The 20,252-nt window shown below is 43.7% G+C and overlaps 1 protein-coding gene across 1 annotated transcript in view; it reads right to left on the reverse strand.

Moving 5' to 3' along the window:
• Nucleotides 1-739: 739 nt before the first annotated feature.
• pcid2 (PCI domain containing 2) overlaps nucleotides 740-20,252 on the reverse strand; it is a 19,535-nt gene continuing 22 nt past the window's right edge. Inside the window, exons 1-14 of the mRNA XM_079581879.1 lie at nucleotides 20,181-20,252; nucleotides 18,270-18,359; nucleotides 16,502-16,575; nucleotides 15,688-15,755; nucleotides 12,906-12,945; nucleotides 12,749-12,803; nucleotides 12,575-12,678; nucleotides 10,854-10,929; nucleotides 10,157-10,298; nucleotides 9,931-10,031; nucleotides 3,652-3,725; nucleotides 2,922-3,047; nucleotides 1,999-2,122; nucleotides 740-886 (exon numbers count right to left, since the gene is read on the reverse strand). The exon at nucleotides 20,181-20,252 is cut by the window's right edge and continues 22 nt beyond it. Of these exons, the coding sequence (XP_079438005.1) occupies nucleotides 797-886; nucleotides 1,999-2,122; nucleotides 2,922-3,047; nucleotides 3,652-3,725; nucleotides 9,931-10,031; nucleotides 10,157-10,298; nucleotides 10,854-10,929; nucleotides 12,575-12,678; nucleotides 12,749-12,803; nucleotides 12,906-12,945; nucleotides 15,688-15,755; nucleotides 16,502-16,575; nucleotides 18,270-18,359; nucleotides 20,181-20,216 (1,200 nt within the window). The 5' untranslated portion in view covers nucleotides 20,217-20,252 and the 3' untranslated portion in view covers nucleotides 740-796. The remainder of the gene's footprint in view (nucleotides 887-1,998; nucleotides 2,123-2,921; nucleotides 3,048-3,651; nucleotides 3,726-9,930; nucleotides 10,032-10,156; nucleotides 10,299-10,853; nucleotides 10,930-12,574; nucleotides 12,679-12,748; nucleotides 12,804-12,905; nucleotides 12,946-15,687; nucleotides 15,756-16,501; nucleotides 16,576-18,269; nucleotides 18,360-20,180) is intronic.

Below are 20,252 nucleotides of genomic sequence, written 5' to 3' on the forward strand. Positions count from 1 at the left end.
TGGAGCAGGGGATTATGGGAGCTCTGGTCCTGGAGGAGCAGGGGATTATGGGAGCTGTGGTCCTGGAGGAGCAGGGGATTATGGGAGCTGTGGTCCTGGAGGAGCAGGGGATTATGGGAGCTGTAGTCCTGGAGGAGGAGCAGGGGGTTATGGGAGCTGTGGTCCTGGAGGAGCAGGGGATTATGGGAGCTGTGGTCCTGGTGGAGCAGGGGATTATGGGAGCTCTGGTCCTGGAGGAGCAGGGGATTATGGGAGCTGTGGTCCTGGAGGAGCAGGGGATTATGGGAACTGTGGTCCTGGAGGAGCAGGGGATTATGGGAGCTGTGGTCCTGGAGGAGCAGGGGATTATGGGAGCTGTAGTCCTGGTGGAGCAGGGGATTATGGGAGCTGTAGTCCTGGAGGAGCAGGGGATTATGGGAACTGTGGTCCTGGAGGAGGAGCAGGGGGTTATGGGAACTGTAGTCCTGGAGGAGCAGGGGATTATGGGAGCTGTGGTCCTGGAGGAGCAGGGGATTATGGGAGCTGTGGTCCTGGAGGAGCAGGGGATTATGGGAGCTGTGGTCCTGGAGGAGCAGGGGATTATGGGAGCTGTAGTCCTGGTGGAGCAGGGGATTATGGGAGCTGTAGTCCTGGAGGAGCAGGGGATTATGGGAACTGTGGTCCTGGAGGAGGAGCAGGGGGTTATGGGAACTGTAGTCCTGGAGGAGCAGGGGATTATGGGAGCTGTAGTCCTGGAGGAGCAGGGGATTATGGGAGCTGTGGTCCTGGAGGAGCAGGGGATTATGGGAGCTGTGGTTCAGGACAGTGAAGACAAAGCAGGAAATGGGTTCTGTTTGGACACGACTAATTTCTGATGTTGATGAGACACATATCCTTTAATGTGGCCCTGAGGGGGAGAGAGAGAGGGGGGGGGGAGAGAGAGGGGGGAGAGAGGGGGGGGGGGGAGAGAGAGAGAGGGGGGAGAGAGGGGGGGGGGGAGAGAGAGAGAGGGGGGAGAGAGAGAGGGGGGGGAGAGAGGGGGGGGGGGAGAGAGAGAGGGGGGAGAGAGAGAGGGGGGGAGAGAGACAGGGGGGGGGGAGAGGGGAGAGAGGGGGGAGAGAGACAGGGGGGGGGGAGAGAGGGGAGAGAGGGGGGAGAGAGGGAGAGAGAGGGGGGAGAGAGAGAGAGGGGAGAGACAGGGGGGGAGAGACAGGGGGGGAGAGACAGGGGGGGGAGAGAGAGGGGGAGAGAGACTTGATTATTTCCTCTGGAGTGACTTGATTGGAAGTTACTGCAGTAAACATCACAGAAACATCACAGAAACATCACAGAAACATCACAGAAACCTCTCGCTGCAGCTTCTGTTATTACGAGGGGTCGTAGAAAGTTTAAATCATCGACTGGACTGGGTTCAGGTAAGCTCCTCCTCCTTCGGGGGGGGGGGGGGGGGGGGGGGTTCAGCTTCCCGATGGCCCTGTGTACGAAACTCTTCCTCAGTCGACTGGACCTGAACCGTAGATTCCGCAGCTTCTGTGACGAGAACTTAACCCAGTCCAGTCGATGATTTCCCTTTTCTACGATGGTTCACAAACAAATCACCAGAGATATCGAAGCCAATCAGGTATCGGCTACAAATGGCCGATACTGAACCGATACCAGCTTTGAATAAACCTAAATCTGAACCCGCTGACGTCATTTAAAAGCTAAGAACCTCAGAAACGCCGAAAGGTCCTGATTGGACCAGAGCTCCACGAGGTACTGCAGTATTTGTATCATGTACTTTGGCCTATGTAAGTGTATTGAAGCAGTACTACAGTGGTATTTGCAGTACTAGTACCATGTAGATGAGGTTGGTGTACTCTGGTTTCTGTAGCAGTATTACAGTAGTATTTACAGTAGTATTACAGTAGTATTTGCAGTATTAGTACCATGTAGATGAGGTTGGTGTACTCTGGTTTCTGTAGCAGTATTACAGTAGTATTACAGTAGTATTTGCAGTAGTATTTGCAGTATTAGTACCATGTAGATGAGGTTCGCGAGGATACACTGAACTTCGTCCAGATCCACGTCCTCCACCTTCATCATCCTCAGAGCCACGAGGAAGGCCTCCAGGGGGAGCTGGTGAGTCTGCAGGAGCAGGTACCTACACAAAGTACACAGAGTACACAAAGTACACAGTGAGTCTGCAGGAGCAGGTACCTACACAAATACACAAAGTACACAGAGTACACAGAGTACACAGTGAGTCTGCAGGAGCAGGTACCTACACAAATACACAAAGTACACAGAGTACACAGAGTACACAGTGAGTCTGCAGGAGCAGGTACCTACAAAAAGTACACAGAGTACACAGAGTACACAGTGAGTCTGCAGGAGCAGGTACCTACAGCAGGACACAGTACAGAGGAAGTACACAGTAAGTACGCAGTAAGTACACAGTAAGTACACCGTAAGTACGCAGTAAGTACACAGTAAGTACACCGTAAGTACACCGTAAGTACGCAGTAAGTACACAGTAAGTACACCGTAAGTACACCGTAAGTACGCAGTAAGTACACAGTAAGTACACAGTAAGTACGCAGTAAGTACACCGTAAGTACGCAGTAAGTACACAGTAAGTACGCAGTAAGTACGCAGTAAGTACACAGTAAGTCTGCAGTAAGTACACAGTAAGTACACAGTAAGTACACAGTAAGTACACAGTAAGTACACAGTAAGTACACAGTAAGTACACGGGTTTGGAGCCTCTGTTTCAGAACATTTCAGTGGTGAGTTTGTGGAGACGTCAAAGTGAAAATGTTCGTAGGAGAAGTATTTTCTTCAACAGGTTCCTGTAGTGGTAGTAGTAGTTGTAGTAGTAGTACTACAGTAGTCTTTGCAGTAGTATTTTCAGTAGTCTTTGCGGTACTCTTTGTAGTAGTATTTGCAGTAGAAGTACTCACACTTTCTTGAAGAGGTTCCTGAAGGTGATGATCTTCAGTTTCTCTAAAATCAGGAAGATTCCACAACGAATGAAGAACGTCTCGTGTTTGTTCAGCGCCTCGTTCAGCAGCAGCAGGTTTCCCTCTCTGAGAGTACACAAGAGTACACAGAATACTACTACAGTACTTACATACAGGACTATAGTACACAGGCTAGAGCAGCAGGTTTCCCTCTCTGAGAGTACACAAGAGTACACAGAATACTACTACAGTACTTACATACAGGACTACAGTACACAGACTGGAGCAGCAGGTTTCCCTCTCTGAGAGTACACAAGAGTACACAGAATACTACTACAGTACTTACATACAGGTATTTAGTACACAGACTGGAGCAGCAGGTTTCCCTCTCTGAGAGTACACAAGAGTACACAGAATACTACTACTACAGTACTTACATACAGGACTACAGTACACAGACTGGAGCAGCAGGTTTGAGCCTGAATGATCCTGTAGGGTCTCCTCATGAGAGACCTGCAGGGGGCGCTACAGGCGCTGGTTCTACAGCCGCCCCCACCACCCGGTATTGGACCAGTGGAAGAAAATGGACGGACGATATTGATAGTATTTGTAGTATTGATAGTATTTGTAGTATTGATAGTATTTGTAGTATTGATAGTATTTGTAGTATTGATAGTATTTGTAGTATTGATAGTATTTGTAGTATTGATAGTATTTGTAGTATTTATACCTGACTCCTTTAGTGACGTCGCTGAACTGCATAAGGTCGTATTTCCGCAGCAGCTGCAGCGTCGGCATGTGACCCTGAACACAGTGACATCATCAGCATGTGACCCTGAACACAGTGACATCATCAGCATGTGACCCTGAACACAACACAGTGACATCATCAGCATGTGACCCTGAACACAGTGACATCATCAGCATGTGACCCTGAACACAACACAGTGACATCATCAGCATGTGACCCTGAACACAGTGACATCATCAGCATGTGACCCTGAACACAGTGACATCATCAGCATGTGACCCTGAACACAGTGACATCATCAGCATGTGACCCTGAACACAGTGACATCATCAGCATGTGACCCTGAACACAACACAGTGACATCATCAGCATGTGACCCTGAACACAGTGACATCATCAGCATGTGACCCTGAACACAGTGACATCATCAGCATGTGACCCTGAACACAGTGACATCATCAGCATGTGACCCTGAACACAACACAGTGACATCATCAGCATGTGACCCTGAACACAGTGACATCATCAGCATGTGACCCTGAACACAGTGACATCATCAGCATGTGACCCTGAACACAACACAGTGACATCATCAGCATGTGACCCTGAACACAGTGACATCATCAGCATGTGACCCTGAACACAGTGACATCATCAGCATGTGACCCTGAACACAACACAGTGACATCATCAGCATGAAATCCGCGCAGTAATCTTCCCTTCACTGTGCAGATGCCGAACTCCTCCTGGTATTATTACGCCTTACAATATAGTTCCCCCTTTTATCCGCTTAGAAAATCCACATTGTTTAATTGTGTGTAATTTTACTTTGTAGTGGAACACTTCACGTAACCATATTTAAACAGGGAAAACGTGGAAGAGCTTGGTAGCTTCTATCTTGACCTGTTTTGGAGCTATAGAGGAGAGAGGGAGAGGCTAAATGCTAACGCTATAGAGGAGAGAGGGAGAGGCTAAATGCTAACGCCGTCTGTGTTTACGTGACTGAAGATCAGACAGGTCCTAAAGAACTCGTCTCAGCTCAGGTAGAACATATCTCAGCTCAGGTAAGAACATGTCTCAGCTCAGGTAAGAACATGTCTCAGCTCAGGTAAGAACATATCTCAGCTCAGGTAAGAACATGTCTCAGCTCAGGTAAGAACATATCTCAGCTCAGGTAAGAACATATCTCAGCTCAGGTAAGAACATGTCTCAGCTCAGGTAAGAACATATCTCAGCTCAGGGAAGAACATGTCTCAGCTCAGGTAAGAACATATCTCAGCTCAGGTAAGAACATGTCTCAGCTCAGGTAAGAACATGTCTCAGCTCAGGTAAGAACATGTCTCAGCTCAGGTAAGAACAGATCTCAGCTCAGGTAAGAACATATCTCAGCTCAGGTAAGAACATGTCTCAGCTCAGGTAAGAACATAGCTCAGGTAAGAACATGTCTCAGCTCAGGTAAGAACATGTCTCAGCTCAGGTAAGAACATGTCTCAGCTCAGGTAAGAACATATCTCAGCTCAGGTAAGAACATATCTCAGCTCAGGTAAGAACATGTCTCAGCTCAGGTAAGAACATATCTCAGCTCAGGTAAGAACATGTCTCAGCTCAGGTAAGAACTCGTCTCAGCTCAGGTAAGAACATATCTCAGCTCAGGTAAGAACTCGTCTCAGCTCAGGTAAGAACATATCTCAGCTCAGATAAGAACTCGTCTCAGCTCAGGTAAGAACATATCTCAGCTCAGGTAAGAACTCGTCTCAGCTCAGGTAAGAACATATCTCAGCTCAGGTAAGAACTCGTCTCAGCTCAGGTAAGAACTCGTCTCAGCTCAGGTAAGAACATATCTCAGCTCAGGTAAGAACTCGTCTCAGCTCAGGTAAGAACATATCTCAGCTCAGATAAGAACATGTCACAGCTCAGGTAAGAACTCGTCTCAGCTCAGGTAAGAACTCGTCTCAGCTCAGGTAAGAACTCGTCTCAGCTCAGGTAAGAACTCGTCTCAGCTCAGGTAAGAACATATCTCAGCTCAGGTAAGAACTCGTCTCAGCTCAGGTAAGAACATATCTCAGCTCAGATAAGAACATATCTCAGCTCAGGTAAGAACTCGTCTCAGCTCAGGTAAGAACATATCTCAGCTCAGATAAGAACATATCTCAGCTCAGATAAGAACATATCTCAGCTCAGGTAAGAACATATCTCAGCTCAGGTAAGAACTCGTCTCAGCTCAGGTAAGAACATATCTCAGCTCAGGTAAGAACTCGTCACAGCTCAGGTAAGAACATGTCACAGCTCAGGTAAGAACTCGTCTCAGCTCAGGTAAGAACTCGTCTCAGCTCAGGTAAGAACTCGTCTCAGCTCAGGTAAGAACATGTCTCAGCTCAGGTAAGAACTCGTCTCAGCTCAGGTAAGAACATGTCTCAGCTCAGGTAAGAACATATCTCAGCTCAGGTAAGAACATGTCTCAGCTCAGGTAAGAACATGTCTCAGCTCAGGTAAGAACATATCTCAGCTCAGGTAAGAACATGTCTCAGCTCAGGTAAGAACATATCTCAGCTCAGGTAAGAACATATCTCAGCTCAGGTAAGAACATGTCTCAGCTCAGGTAAGAACATATCTCAGCTCAGGGAAGAACATGTCTCAGCTCAGGTAAGAACATATCTCAGCTCAGGTAAGAACATGTCTCAGCTCAGGTAAGAACATGTCTCAGCTCAGGTAAGAACATGTCTCAGCTCAGGTAAGAACAGATCTCAGCTCAGGTAAGAACATATCTCAGCTCAGGTAAGAACATGTCTCAGCTCAGGTAAGAACATAGCTCAGGTAAGAACATGTCTCAGCTCAGGTAAGAACATGTCTCAGCTCAGGTAAGAACATGTCTCAGCTCAGGTAAGAACATATCTCAGCTCAGGTAAGAACATATCTCAGCTCAGGTAAGAACATGTCTCAGCTCAGGTAAGAACATATCTCAGCTCAGGTAAGAACATGTCTCAGCTCAGGTAAGAACTCGTCTCAGCTCAGGTAAGAACATATCTCAGCTCAGGTAAGAACTCGTCTCAGCTCAGGTAAGAACATATCTCAGCTCAGATAAGAACTCGTCTCAGCTCAGGTAAGAACATATCTCAGCTCAGGTAAGAACTCGTCTCAGCTCAGGTAAGAACATATCTCAGCTCAGGTAAGAACTCGTCTCAGCTCAGGTAAGAACTCGTCTCAGCTCAGGTAAGAACATATCTCAGCTCAGGTAAGAACTCGTCTCAGCTCAGGTAAGAACATATCTCAGCTCAGATAAGAACATGTCACAGCTCAGGTAAGAACTCGTCTCAGCTCAGGTAAGAACTCGTCTCAGCTCAGGTAAGAACTCGTCTCAGCTCAGGTAAGAACTCGTCTCAGCTCAGGTAAGAACATATCTCAGCTCAGGTAAGAACTCGTCTCAGCTCAGGTAAGAACATATCTCAGCTCAGATAAGAACATATCTCAGCTCAGGTAAGAACTCGTCTCAGCTCAGGTAAGAACATATCTCAGCTCAGATAAGAACATATCTCAGCTCAGATAAGAACATATCTCAGCTCAGGTAAGAACATATCTCAGCTCAGGTAAGAACTCGTCTCAGCTCAGGTAAGAACATATCTCAGCTCAGGTAAGAACTCGTCACAGCTCAGGTAAGAACATGTCACAGCTCAGGTAAGAACTCGTCTCAGCTCAGGTAAGAACTCGTCTCAGCTCAGGTAAGAACTCGTCTCAGCTCAGGTAAGAACATGTCTCAGCTCAGGTAAGAACTCGTCTCAGCTCAGGTAAGAACATGTCTCAGCTCAGGTAAGAACATATCTCAGCTCAGGTAAGAACATGTCTCAGCTCAGGTAAGAACATGTCTCAGCTCAGGTAAGAACATATCTCAGCTCAGGTAAGAACATGTCTCAGCTCAGGTAAGAACATGTCTCAGCTCAGGTAAGAACATGTCTCAGCTCAGGTAAGAACATGTCTCAGCTCAGGTAAGAACATGTCTCAGCTCAGGTAAGAACATGTCTCAGCTCAGGTAAGAACATATCTCAGCTCAGGTAAGAACATGTCTCAGCTCAGGTAAGAACATATCTCAGCTCAGGTAAGAACATGTCTCAGCTCAGGTAAGAACATGTCTCAGCTCAGGTAAGAACATATCTCAGCTCAGGTAAGAACATGTCTCAGCTCAGGTAAGAACATGTCTCAGCTCAGGTAAGAACATGTCTCAGCTCAGGTAAGAACATATCTCAGCTCAGGTAAGAACATGTCTCAGCTCAGGTAAGAACATGTCTCAGCTCAGGTAAGAACATATCTCAGCTCAGGTAAGAACATGTCTCAGCTCAGGTAAGAACATGTCTCAGCTCAGGTAAGAACATGTCTCAGCTCAGGTAAGAACATGTCTCAGCTCAGGTAAGAACATATCTCAGCTCAGGTAAGAACATATCTCAGCTCAGGTAAGAACATGTCACAGCTCAGGTAAGAACATGTCTCAGCTCAGGTAAGAACATATCTCAGCTCAGGTAAGAACATGTCACAGCTCAGGTAAGAACATGTCTCAGCTCAGGTAAGAACATATCTCAGCTCAGGTAAGAACATATCTCAGCTCAGGTAAGAACATATCTCAGCTCAGGTAAGAACATGTCACAGCTCAGGTAAGAACATGTCTCAGCTCAGGTAAGAACATGTCACAGCTCAGGTAAGAACATATCTCAGCTCAGGTAAGAACATATCTCAGCTCAGGTAAGAACATATCTCAGCTCAGGTAAGAACATGTCACAGCTCAGGTAAGAACATGTCTCAGCTCAGGTAAGAACATATCTCAGCTCAGGTAAGAACATATCTCAGCTCAGGTAAGAACATGTCACAGCTCAGGTAAGAACATGTCTCAGCTCAGGTAAGAACATATCTCAGCTCAGGTAAGAACATATCTCAGCTCAGGTAAGAACATGTCTCAGCTCAGGTAAGAACATATCTCAGCTCAGGTAAGAACATGTCACAGCTCAGGTAAGAACATGTCTCAGCTCAGGTAAGAACATGTCTCAGCTCAGGTAAGAACATGTTGGTAGTTAGGGGTTGGTAGTTAGGGGTCGGTAGTTAGGGGTCGGTAGTTAGGGGTCGGTAGTTAGGGGTTGGTAGTTAGGGGTTGGTAGTTAGGGGTTGGTAGTTAGTGGGTGGTAGTTAGGGGTCGGTAGTTAGGGGTTGGTAGTTAGGGGTCGGTAGTTAGGGGTTGGTAGTTAGGGGTTGGTAGTTAGGGGTTGGTAGTTAGGGGTTGGTAGTTAGGGGTCGGTAGTTAGGGGTTGGTAGTTAGGGGTCGGTAGTTAGGGGTCGGTAGTTAGGGGTCGGTAGTTAGGGGTTGGTAGTTAGGGGTTGGTAGTTAGTGGTTGGTAGTTAGGGGTTGGTAGTTAGGGGTCGGTAGTTAGGGGTCGGTAGTTAGGGGTTGGTAGTTAGGGGTCGGTAGTTAGGGGTCGGTAGTTAGGGGTCGGTAGTTAGGGGTCGGTAGTTAGGGGTTGGTAGTTAGGGGTTGGTAGTTAGTGGTTGGTAGTTAGGGGTTGGTAGTTAGGGGTCGGTAGTTAGGGGTCGGTAGTTAGGGGTTGGTAGTTAGGGGTCGGTAGTTAGGGGTTGGTAGTTAGGGGTTGGTAGTTAGGGGTCGGTAGTTAGGGGTTGGTAGTTAGGGGTTGGTAGTTAGGGGTCGGTAGTTAGGGGTTGGTAGTTAGGGGTCGGTAGTTAGGGGTTGGTAGTTAGGGGTTGGTAGTTAGGGGTCGGTAGTTAGGGGTCGGTAGTTAGGGGTCGGTAGTTAGGGGTCGGTAGTTAGGGGTCGGTAGTTAGGGGTCGGTAGTTAGGGGTTGGTAGTTAGGGGTTGGTAGTTAGGGGTTGGTAGTTAGGGGTTGGTAGTTAGGGGTTGGTAGTTAGGGGTTGGTAGTTAGGGGTCGGTAGTTAGGGGTTGGTAGTTAGGGGTCGGTAGTTAGCTGTTGGTAGTTAGGTGTTGGTAGTTAGTGGTCGGTAGTTAGGGGTCGGTAGTTAGGGGTTGGTAGTTAGTGGGTGGTAGTTAGTGGTTGGTAGTTAGGGGTTGGTAGTTAGGGGTCGGTAGTTAGGGGTTGGTAGTTAGTGGGTGGTAGTTAGTGGTTGGTAGTTAGGGGTTGGTACTTAGGGGTCGGTAGTTAGGGGTTGGTAGTTAGTGGGTGGTAGTTAGTGGTTGGTAGTTAGGGGTTGGTACTTAGGGGTCGGTAGTTAGTGGTTGGTAGTTAGGGGTTGGTAGTTAGCTGTAGTTACCAGCAGCATCTTGACGGGCAGCAGGTAGATGAGGATTCGGCGTTTGTTTTTCTGACTCGATCGATGACAGTGATCGAAGGAATAAGACAAACACTCCTCAGCTGAAACAGAAGGAGTCAGTGCAGTAGTACTGTAGTATTATAGTACTGTAGTATTATAGTATTGTAGTACTGTAGTATTGTAGTACTGTAGTACTGTAGTACTGTAGTAACTGCAGTATTTGTACCTGGTTTAAAGTCCGAGTCGAACATGGCCTTTCGTCCCACGTAGTATTTATAAGTGACCGTCTGAGCTCGGCTGAAGTCGTTCTTCAGGTTTGAGCTGTCGATGGCTCTGACCAGAGGTTTACACAAGTGCAGCTTATTGATCTGAAACAATAATCAATAACACAAGTGCAGCTTATTGATCTGAAACAATAATCAATAACACAAGTGCAGCTTATTGATCTGAAACAATAATCAATAACACAAGTGCAGCTTATTGATCTGAAACAATAATCAATAACACAAGTGCAGCTTATTGATCTGAAACACATAATCAATAATCAGTTTTTTTCCACTTTAGTTTCTCCTACAGCCTTAGACTTAGCCATGTATTAAATGTTTTATCAGAGGGTTGTTATAAATATTAAAAAAGAAAAAAAAAACACCAGTGAAACCATGAAAACCAACTGGCTCGATCTGTTATTCAGATTTTATGGAGAATATTGGGCATTTTTAGGCAATAAAACGCCTTATTTTTTACATTAAAACTTCAAATGACAATATATGTTTTTCTCATGTGTTTAAATGGAACCGCTTTGAACCGGTGCTCATGGCAGGACATCGTTGTTCCTTTGGAGCCCCCTGCTGGAGGTTTGGGTGACACTGCAGGTGAGATCGCTCCAAACTTCACTAAAGCTTAAACATGCACCTTACACGCACCTTAAAGTAGATCTTAAAGAGCTGGTTACTCAGAAACATCATCCCCCACTTCTTCGAGTCATCGATCCCGGCGCGGCTGGAACAGAGAGAGCGAGTCAGGACGAAAATCACAAGTGATGTTTAGTCTGGGGTCACCAATTCATCGAGTCGAATCTAAAGAGTTGAACCTAAAGCCTTGAATCTAAAGAGTTGAATCTAAAGAGTCGAACCTAAAGAGTCGAATCTAAAGAGTCGAACCTAAAGCCTTGAATCTAAAGAGTTGAATCTAAAGAGTTGAATCTAAAGAGTTGAATCTAAAGAGTTGAACCTAAAGAGTTGAACCTAAAGAGTCGAATCTAAAGAGTCGAACCTAAAGAGTCGAATCTAAAGAGTTGAATCTAAAGAGTCGAATCTAAAGAGTCGAACCTAAAGAGTCGAACCTAAAGAGTTGAACCTAAAGAGTTGAATCTAAAGAGTTGAATCTAAAGAGTTGAATCTAAAGAGTCGAATCTAAAGAGTCGAACCTAAAGAGTCGAACCTAAAGAGTCGAACCTAAAGAGTTGAACCTAAAGAGTTGAATCTAAAGAGTTGAATCTAAAGAGTTGAATCTAAAGAGTCGAATCTAAAGAGTCGAACCTAAAGAGTCGAACCTAAAGAGTCGAACCTAAAGAGTTGAACCTAAAGAGTCGAACCTAAAGAGTCGAATCTAAAGAGTCGAATCTAAAGAGTCGAATCTAAAGAGTTGAATCTAAAGAGTTGAACCTAAAGAGTTGAATCTAAAGAGTTGAACCTAAAGAGTTGAATCTAAAGAGTTGAATCTAAAGAGTTGAATCTAAAGAGTTGAATCTAAAGAGTCGAATCTAAAGAGTCGAATCTAAAGAGTTGAACCTAAAGAGTTGAATCTAAAGAGTTGAATCTAAAGAGTTGAACCTAAAGAGTTGAATCTAAAGAGTCGAATCTAAAGAGTCGAATCTAAAGAGTCGAATCTAAAGAGTTGAATCTAAAGAGTTGAACCTAAAGAGTTGAATCTAAAGAGTTGAACCTAAAGAGTTGAATCTAAAGAGTCGAACCTAAAGAGTCGAACCTAAAGAGTCGAATCTAAAGAGTCGAACCTAAAGAGTTGAACCTAAAGAGTTGAATCTAAAGAGTTGAACCTAAAGAGTTGAATCTAAAGAGTTGAATCTAAAGAGTTGAACCTAAAGAGTTGAACCTAAAGAGTTGAATCTAAAGAGTTGAACCTAAAGAGTTGAATCTAAAGAGTTGAACCTAAAGAGTTGAATCTAAAGAGTTGAATCTAAAGAGTTGAATCTAAAGAGTTGAACCTAAAGAGTTGAATCTAAAGAGTCAAATCTAAAGAGTCGAATCTAAAGAGTTGAATCTAAAGAGTTGAACCTAAAGAGTTGAATCTAAAGAGTCGAATCTAAAGAGTCGAATCTAAAGAGTCGAATCTAAAGAGTTGAATCTAAAGAGTTGAACCTAAAGAGTTGAATCTAAAGAGTTGAACCTAAAGAGTTGAATCTAAAGAGTCGAACCTAAAGAGTTGAATCTAAAGAGTCGAATCTAAAGAGTTGAACCTAAAGAGTTGAATCTAAAGAGTTGAATCTAAAGAGTTGAACCTAAAGAGTTGAATCTAAAGAGTCGAACCTAAAGAGTTGAATCTAAAGAGTCGAACCTAAAGAGTCGAACCTAAAGAGTCGAATCTAAAGAGTCGAATCTAAAGAGTCGAATCTAAAGCTTCTCACTTGTCGCTGGCGCAGACCCTGAAGCAGCTCATCAGTTGTTCCGCTGCTTTCTCCAACATTTCTCCAGGATTGTCTTTGCCCTTTTTCTGCAGCTGCTGCTCGGCCTGAGGGTTAAAGAAACATCTCAGGAATAAAGGGTTCAGACACAGATGGAGAAATGAAGCGGCTCCTCACGCTGTTGGCGAAGACGCGCAGGTCGAGGGTCACGGAGAACATCAGCGGCAGCGCCCTGAAAAACAACACTTTAGAAACTCTGACATCTCATCTGTCACTGACCAGATGTTTCAAACCAGATCCTTTTAAACTGAGGCAAAGTTAGAAAAGGACTCACCAGTTCTCCTCCTTGTGCTGCTGGAAGGCCCTGAGGAACGCTGTGGGGACGTTAAAGAAGAGCACAGTCTGCAGGACAAGTTACTGTAGTAACTGTAGTAGTAACTGTAGTAGTTACTGTAGTAGTTACTGTAGTAGTAACTGTAGTAGTAACTGTAGTAGTAACTGTAGTAGTAACTGTAGTAGTTACTGTAGTAGTAACTGTAGTAGTAACTGTAGTAGTTACTGTAGTAGTTACTGTAGTAGTTACTGTAGTAGTAACTGTAGTAGTAACTGTAGTAGTAACTGTAGTAATAACTGTAGTAGTAACTGTAGTAGTAACTGTAGCAGTAACTGTAGTAGTAACTGTAGTAGTAACTGTAGTAGTAACTGTAGTAGTAACTGTAGTAGTTACTGTAGTAGTTACTGTAGTAGTTACTGTAGTAGTTACTGTAGCAGTAACTGTAGCAGTAACTGTAGTAGTTACTGTAGTAGTAACTGTAGTAGTAACTGTAGTAGTTACTGTAGCAGTAACTGTAGTAGTTACTGTAGTAGTAACTGTAGCAGTAACTGTAGTAGTAACTGTAGTAGTAACTGTAGTAGTACCTGTAGTAGTAACTGTAGTAGTAACTGTAGTAGTAACTGTAGTAGTAACTGTAGCAGTAACTGTAGTAGTTACTGTAGTAGTAACTGTAGTAGTTACTGTAGTAGTTACTGTAGTAGTTACTGTAGCAGTAACTGTAGCAGTAACTGTAGTAGTTACTGTAGTAGTAACTGTAGTAGTAACTGTAGTAGTTACTGTAGCAGTAACTGTAGTAGTTACTGTAGTAGTAACTGTAGCAGTAACTGTAGTAGTAACTGTAGTAGTTACTGTAGTAGTAACTGTAGTAGTAACTGTAGTAGTTACTGTAGTAGTAACTGTAGTAGTAACTGTAGTAGTAACTGTAGTAGTAACTGTAGTAGTTACTGTAGTAGTAACTGTAGTAGTAACTGTAGCAGTAACTGTAGTAGTAACTGTAGCAGTAACTGTAGTAGTAACTGTAGTAGTTACTGTAGCAGTAACTGTAGTAGTAACTGTAGTAGTAACTGTAGTAATAACTGTAGTAGTAACTGTAGTAGTAACTGTAGCAGTAACTGTAGTAGTAACTGTAGCAGTAACTGTAGTAGTAACTGTAGTAGTAACTGTAGTAGTAACTGTAGTAGTTACTGTAGTAATAACTGTAGTAGTAACTGTAGTAGTAACTGTAGTAGTAACTGTAGTAGTAACTGTAGCAGTAACTGTAGTAGTACCTGTAGTAGTAACTGTAGTAGTTACTGTAGTAGTAACTGTAGTAGTTACTGTAGTAGTAACTGTAGTAGTAACTGTAGTAGTAACTGTAGTAGTAACTGTAGTAGTAACTGTAGTAGTAACTGTAGTAGTAACTGTAGTAGTTACTGTAGTAGTAACTGTAGTAGTAACTGTAGTAGTAACTGTAGTAGTAACTGTAGTAGTAACTGTAGTAGTTACTGTAGTAGTAACTGTAGTAGTAACTGTAGTAGTAACTGTAGTAGTAACTGTAGTAGTAACTGTAGTAGTTACTGTAGTAGTAACTGTAGTAGTTACTGTAGTAGTTACTGTAGTAGTTACTGTAGCAGTAACTGTAGCAGTAACTGTAGTAGTTACTGTAGTAGTAACTGTAGTAGTAACTGTAGTAGTTACTGTAGCAGTAACTGTAGTAGTTACTGTAGTAGTAACTGTAGTAGTAACTGTAGCAGTAACTGTAGTAGTTACTGTAGTAGTAACTGTAGTAGTTACTGTAGTAATAACTGTAGTAGTAACTGTAGTAGTTACTGTAGTAGTAACTGTAGTAGTTACTGTAGTAGTAACTGTAGTAGTTACTGTAGTAGTAACTGTAGTAGTTACTGTAGTAGTTACTGTAGTAGTTACTGTAGCAGTAACTGTAGTAGTTACTGTAGCAGTAACTGTAGTAGTTACTGTAGCAGTAACTGTAGTAGTTACTGTAGTAATAACTGTAGTAGTAACTGTAGTAGTTACTGTAGTAGTAACTGTAGTAGTTACTGTAGTAGTAACTGTAGTAGTTACTGTAGTAGTAACTGTAGTAGTTACTGTAGTAGTTACTGTAGTAGTTACTGTAGCAGTAACTGTAGCAGTAACTGTAGTAGTTACTGTAGTAGTAACTGTAGTAGTAACTGTAGTAGTTACTGTAGCAGTAACTGTAGTAGTTACTGTAGTAGTAACTGTAGTAGTAACTGTAGTAGTAACTGTAGTAGTTACTGTAGCAGTAACTGTAGTAGTAACTGTAGTAGTTACTGTAGTAGTAACTGTAGTAGTTACTGTAGTAGTTACTGTAGTAGTTACTGTAGCAGTAACTGTAGCAGTAACTGTAGTAGTTACTGTAGTAGTAACTGTAGTAGTAACTGTAGTAGTTACTGTAGCAGTAACTGTAGTAGTTACTGTAGTAGTAACTGTAGTAGTAACTGTAGTAGTAACTGTAGTAGTAACTGTAGCAGTAACTGTAGTAGTTACTGTAGCAGTAACTGTAGTAGTTACTGTAGTAGTAACTGTAGTAGTAACTGTAGTAGTTACTGTAGTAGTTACTGTAGTAGTAACTTTAGTAGTAACTGTAGTAGTTACTGTAGTAGTAACTGTTGTAGTAACTGTTGTAGTAACTGTTGTAGTAACTGTAGTAGTTACTGTAGTAGTAACTGTAGTAGTTACTGTAGTAGTAACTGTAGTAGTAACTGTAGTAGTTACTATAGTAGTAACTGTAGTAGTTATTGTTATTATTGTAGGGATGAAGGATATTGAACGACCAGCGTCTGCAGTTTATACGCCTCTACGAAGTCGTGATTGGCGACAGCGAGACAGCACCTGCAACACACGACCAATCAGAGACAGGCCTGAGCCAGAGTTTGGTCCAATCAGAGACAGGCCTGAGACTCGTCAGAGTTTGGTCCAATCAGTGACAGGCCTGAGACTCGTCAGAGTTTGGTCCAATCAGAGCAGGCCTGAGACTCGTCAGAGTTTGGTCCAATCAGTGACAGGCCTGAGACTCGTCAGAGTTTGGTCCAATCAGAGACAGGCCTGAGACAGAGTTTGGTCCAATCAGAGACAGGCCTGAGACAGAGTTTGGTCCAATCAGAGACAGGCCTGAGACTCGTCAGAGTTTGGTCCAATCAGTGACAGGCCTGAGACTCGTCAGAGTTTGGTCCAATCAGAGCAGGCCTGAGACTCGTCAGAGTTTGGTCCAATCAGAGACAGGCCTGAGACAGAGTTTGGTCCAATCAGAGACAGGCCTGAGACAGAGTTTGGTCCAATCAGAGACAGGCCTGAGACTCGTCAGAGTTTGGTCCAATCAGAGACAGGCCTGAGACTCGTCAGAGTTTGGTCCAATCAGAGACAGGCCTGAGACTCGTCAGAGTTTGGTCCAATCAGAGACAGGCCTGAGACTCGTCAGAGTTTGGTCCAATCAGAGACAGGCCTGAGACTCGACAGAGTTTGGTCCAATCAGAGACAGGCCTGAGACAGTGTTTGGTCCAATCAGAGACAGGCCTGAGCCAGAGTTTGGTCCAATCAGAGACAGGCCTGAGCCAGCGTGTGGTCCAATCAGAGCAGACCTGAGATGAGCCGCCGTCATCTCGTCGTACGGAGGCTCCAGGATGTTCTGACACTTCTCCTCCGGGCTCTGCAGCTGCAACAGGGTCACAGCTCATTAATATTCATGACTCATTAATATTCATGATGATTCATTAATATTCATGATGACTCATTAATATTATAAATTAATACTAACGTCTTCACTCGTCGTAACCATATTTTCTCCAGTTCAGTTTTACCCAAATCTAAAGCTTGTAGGCCAGAGAAGCGCCTCATTTGAAAGCTAAGGCCTACAACACTTGGCTAAGCTTCTTACGCGTTATTATGGTCGTCATGGTTTCGTTCTTTCTGTTTGTGTTAGCTTAGTGTTAGCGTAGTGTTAGCGTAGTGCTACTGTTGCATTACTGTAGTGTTAGCTTAGTGTTAGCTTAGTGTTAGCTTAGTGTTAGCTTAGTGTTAGCTTAGTGTTAGCTTAGTGTTAGCTTAGTGCTACTGTTGCATTACTGTAGTGTTAGTGTAGTGTTAGCGTAGTGTTAGCGTAGTGTTAGCGTAGTGTTAGCTTAGTGTTAGCTTTGTGTTAGCTTTGTGTTAGCTTTGTGTTAGCTTTGTGTTAGAGTAGTGTTACTGTTGTGTTGCTGTTGTGTTAGAGTTCGATATAAAAGTATTTACCTGTAGTTTGGGGTTAGGGTTAGCTTAGTGTTAGCTTAGTGTTAGCTTAGTGTTAGCTTAGTGTTAGCGTAGTGTTAGCTTAGTGTTAGCTTAGTGTTAGAGTAGTGTTACTGTTGTGTTGCTGTTGTGTTAGAGTTCGATATAAAAGTATTTACCTGTAGTTTGGGGTTAGGGTTAGCTTAGTATTAGCTTAGTGTTAGCTTAGTGTTAGTGTTGTGTTGCTGTTGTGTTAGCGTTGTGCTAGTGTAGTGTTAGCGTAGTGTTAGCGTAGTGTTAGCGTAGTGTTAGCGTAGTGTTAGCGTAGTGTTAGCGTAGTGCTACTGTTGTGTTGCTGTTGTGTTAGAGTTCGATATAAAAGTATTTACCTGTAGTTTGGGGTTAGGGTTAGCTTAGTGTTAGCTTAGTGTTAGCTTAGTGTTAGCGTAGTGTTAGCGGAGTGTTAGCGGAGTGTTAGCGGAGTGTTAGCGGAGTGTTAGAGTTCGATATAAAAGTATTTACCTGTAGTTTGGGGTTAGGGTTAGCTTAGTGTTAGCTTAGTGTTAGCGTAGTGTTAGCTCAGTGTTACTGTTGTGTTGCTGTTGTTTTAGAGTTCGATATAAAAGTATTTACCTGTAGTTTGGGGTTAGGGTTAGCTTAGTGTTAGCGTAGTGTTAGCGTAGTGTTAGCGTAGTGTTAGCGGAGTGTTAGTGGAGTGTTAGAGTTCGATATAAAAGTATTTACCTGTAGTTTGGGGTTAGTGTTAGCTTAGTGTTAGCTTCGTGTTAGCTTAGTGTTAGAGTTGTGTTGCTGTTGTGTTAGCGTTGTGCTAGTGTAGTGCTACTGTTGTGTTGCTGTTGTGTTAGAGTTCGATATAAAAGTATTTACCTGTAGTTTGGGGTTAGGGTTAGCTTAGTGTTAGCGGAGTGTTAGCGGAGTGTTAGCGGAGTGTTAGCGGAGTGTTAGCGGAGTGTTAGCGGAGTGTTAGAGTTCGATATAAAAGTATTTACCTGTAGTTTGGGGTTAGGGTTAGCTTAGTGTTAGCGTAGTGTTAGCTTAGTGTTAGCTTAGTGTTAGCGTAGTATTAGCTCAGTGTTGCTGTTGTGTTAGCGTTGTGTTAGAGTTCGATATAAAAGTATTTACCTGTAGTTTGGGGTTGGCCACGTGGGGGTGTTTGAAGGACAGCAGCTCAGCGCAGTACGCCCCCTCTCTGTTCTCGATGGCATTGCAGAGCTGCGGCACAAACGCGTTCAGAAGAATATTAGACTTTAATATTTAAACTAAATAAACTAAAGTCACTTTTGTCCGACTTCACTTTTCAAGATCCACATTTCCTTAAAGGGGGGGTATTATGCAAAATCGACTTTTTCAAGCTTTACATCATGTTATTAAGTCACTCCCTCATTAAAAACATGGCTGAAGTGTTGCCTTGGCACATTCACGTATTTCTGAGTAATCTGTAGAAACTCCGATGGCAGCCATTTTAGGGATAAAACGCCTGATTCCTTCAGGAAACGCCTCCGACCTCCAGGATACGCCTCCGACCTTTCGTCACCAGCCGAGTAACCAACCACTGCTCCTCAGCAGAACCCCCTCCCCGCAGTGTCTAGCCCTAAGATGTAAACAGAGTCATCATGGCGGATTAGCTTCATGTGTTGTGAACCGGAGCCACAGCAGACTTTTACAAAGACACACATCAGTGTTTCTGTTACCGAAACACCCAGGATTAAAACCGGTGACAAGAACGCTTATTTCAGCGGCTGGTTCTGCGCTGGGCCTTGATGATGCACAGAGCCTCCGGAGAAAGCTAATGCTAAGCTAAACCTCGAGTCATCACGTGAAAACGAGAAATATGCACACATAAAGTCAATAAAACCACCACACACATAAAGAACCGTTTAACAATGATCACACAAGGAGCCAGGCTTGTTGATTTGGAAGTTTATTGCTCACATTTCATCTACAATGGGTCATAGCCGAGTGGTTTTCTCCCGGAGCTAACAAGCTAGCCGCGACAAGCTAACGGGAAAATTCACTGAATATAAGCAGCATATTATGCATTGAAAACGTCACTAAAACAGGCGACTGCTTGAAGCAGCCTTTATGATGATCACACACTGAGCCGGGCTTGTTGATTGTGTAGTTTATTGCTCACATTTCATCTACAGTGAGTCGTAGCCGAGTGGTTTTCTCCCGGAGCTAAGGCACTATTAGCCACGACAAGCTAACAACCTTCACCTTCACAACATTCATTGAAAACAGGCAGCATATTATGCACAAATAACGTCAATAAAGCAGCAACTACTGAAGCAGCCTTTACGATGATCACACAATGAGCCTGGCTACACATTTGTGGTTTATTACAGACTTTTCATCAACAATGAGCTGTAGTCGATTATAACAAGCTAACGGGTAACCTCGAAAAACCACTGTCCACCTGCACAGATAATGTCCGTCTTTTGAGTCGTATGGGCTCCTGCAGATCCTGGTGTCGTCCATGGGGGTATAGTTACAGATCCATAGGGCATGGCAGATGCAAAGAGAAGCCTCCAAACAGCAGTTATTTTTCAGGCAAGAGCCCCTTCCAAGCGTCCGGTGTGGAAGGTTCGTCTCCAAATCATATCCTGTGTGGCCATTGTTCACAAAGTGATAAACAGCAGCTCCTTTCCAACAATAAACATTAAAATGCACCGATCGTAGTTTCAATACAGTTGAGACAACGAGCGCAGTGTTGTTGTGATGCCACAGACAGCGTGTGGAGGGGGCGTGTCGGAAAGGGTCAGAGGTTCTTAAAGAGACAGGGGCCTATTTCAAGTCTTTCGCTACCGCCATTTTGAAAGAGCAATTTTATACAAGGCAGTTATTCTAATTTACTGCATTTACAGACCAACAGAAGGTTTCGTCATCATTGTAGTGTGCCATAGACTGGTGCTATGTGGCTGAAAAAAGCATAATACCCCCTCTTTAAAGTATCTGAACATTAAAGTCTCACTGAGGCTCAGCACATGTTTATTATTGTTAAATGTGTTTAAATGAATCCGCCTCGTGACTCACCTGTGACAGATACTGGTTGAGGTTAATGTGCGCCATTATTGTCCTGAAAATCAGCTGAAAAACATCACAAAC

The sequence above is a fragment of the Gobius niger genome, assembly GCF_951799975.1.
Source record: "Gobius niger genome assembly, chromosome: 23".
Classification (NCBI taxonomy): Eukaryota; Metazoa; Chordata; class Actinopteri; order Gobiiformes; family Gobiidae; genus Gobius; species Gobius niger.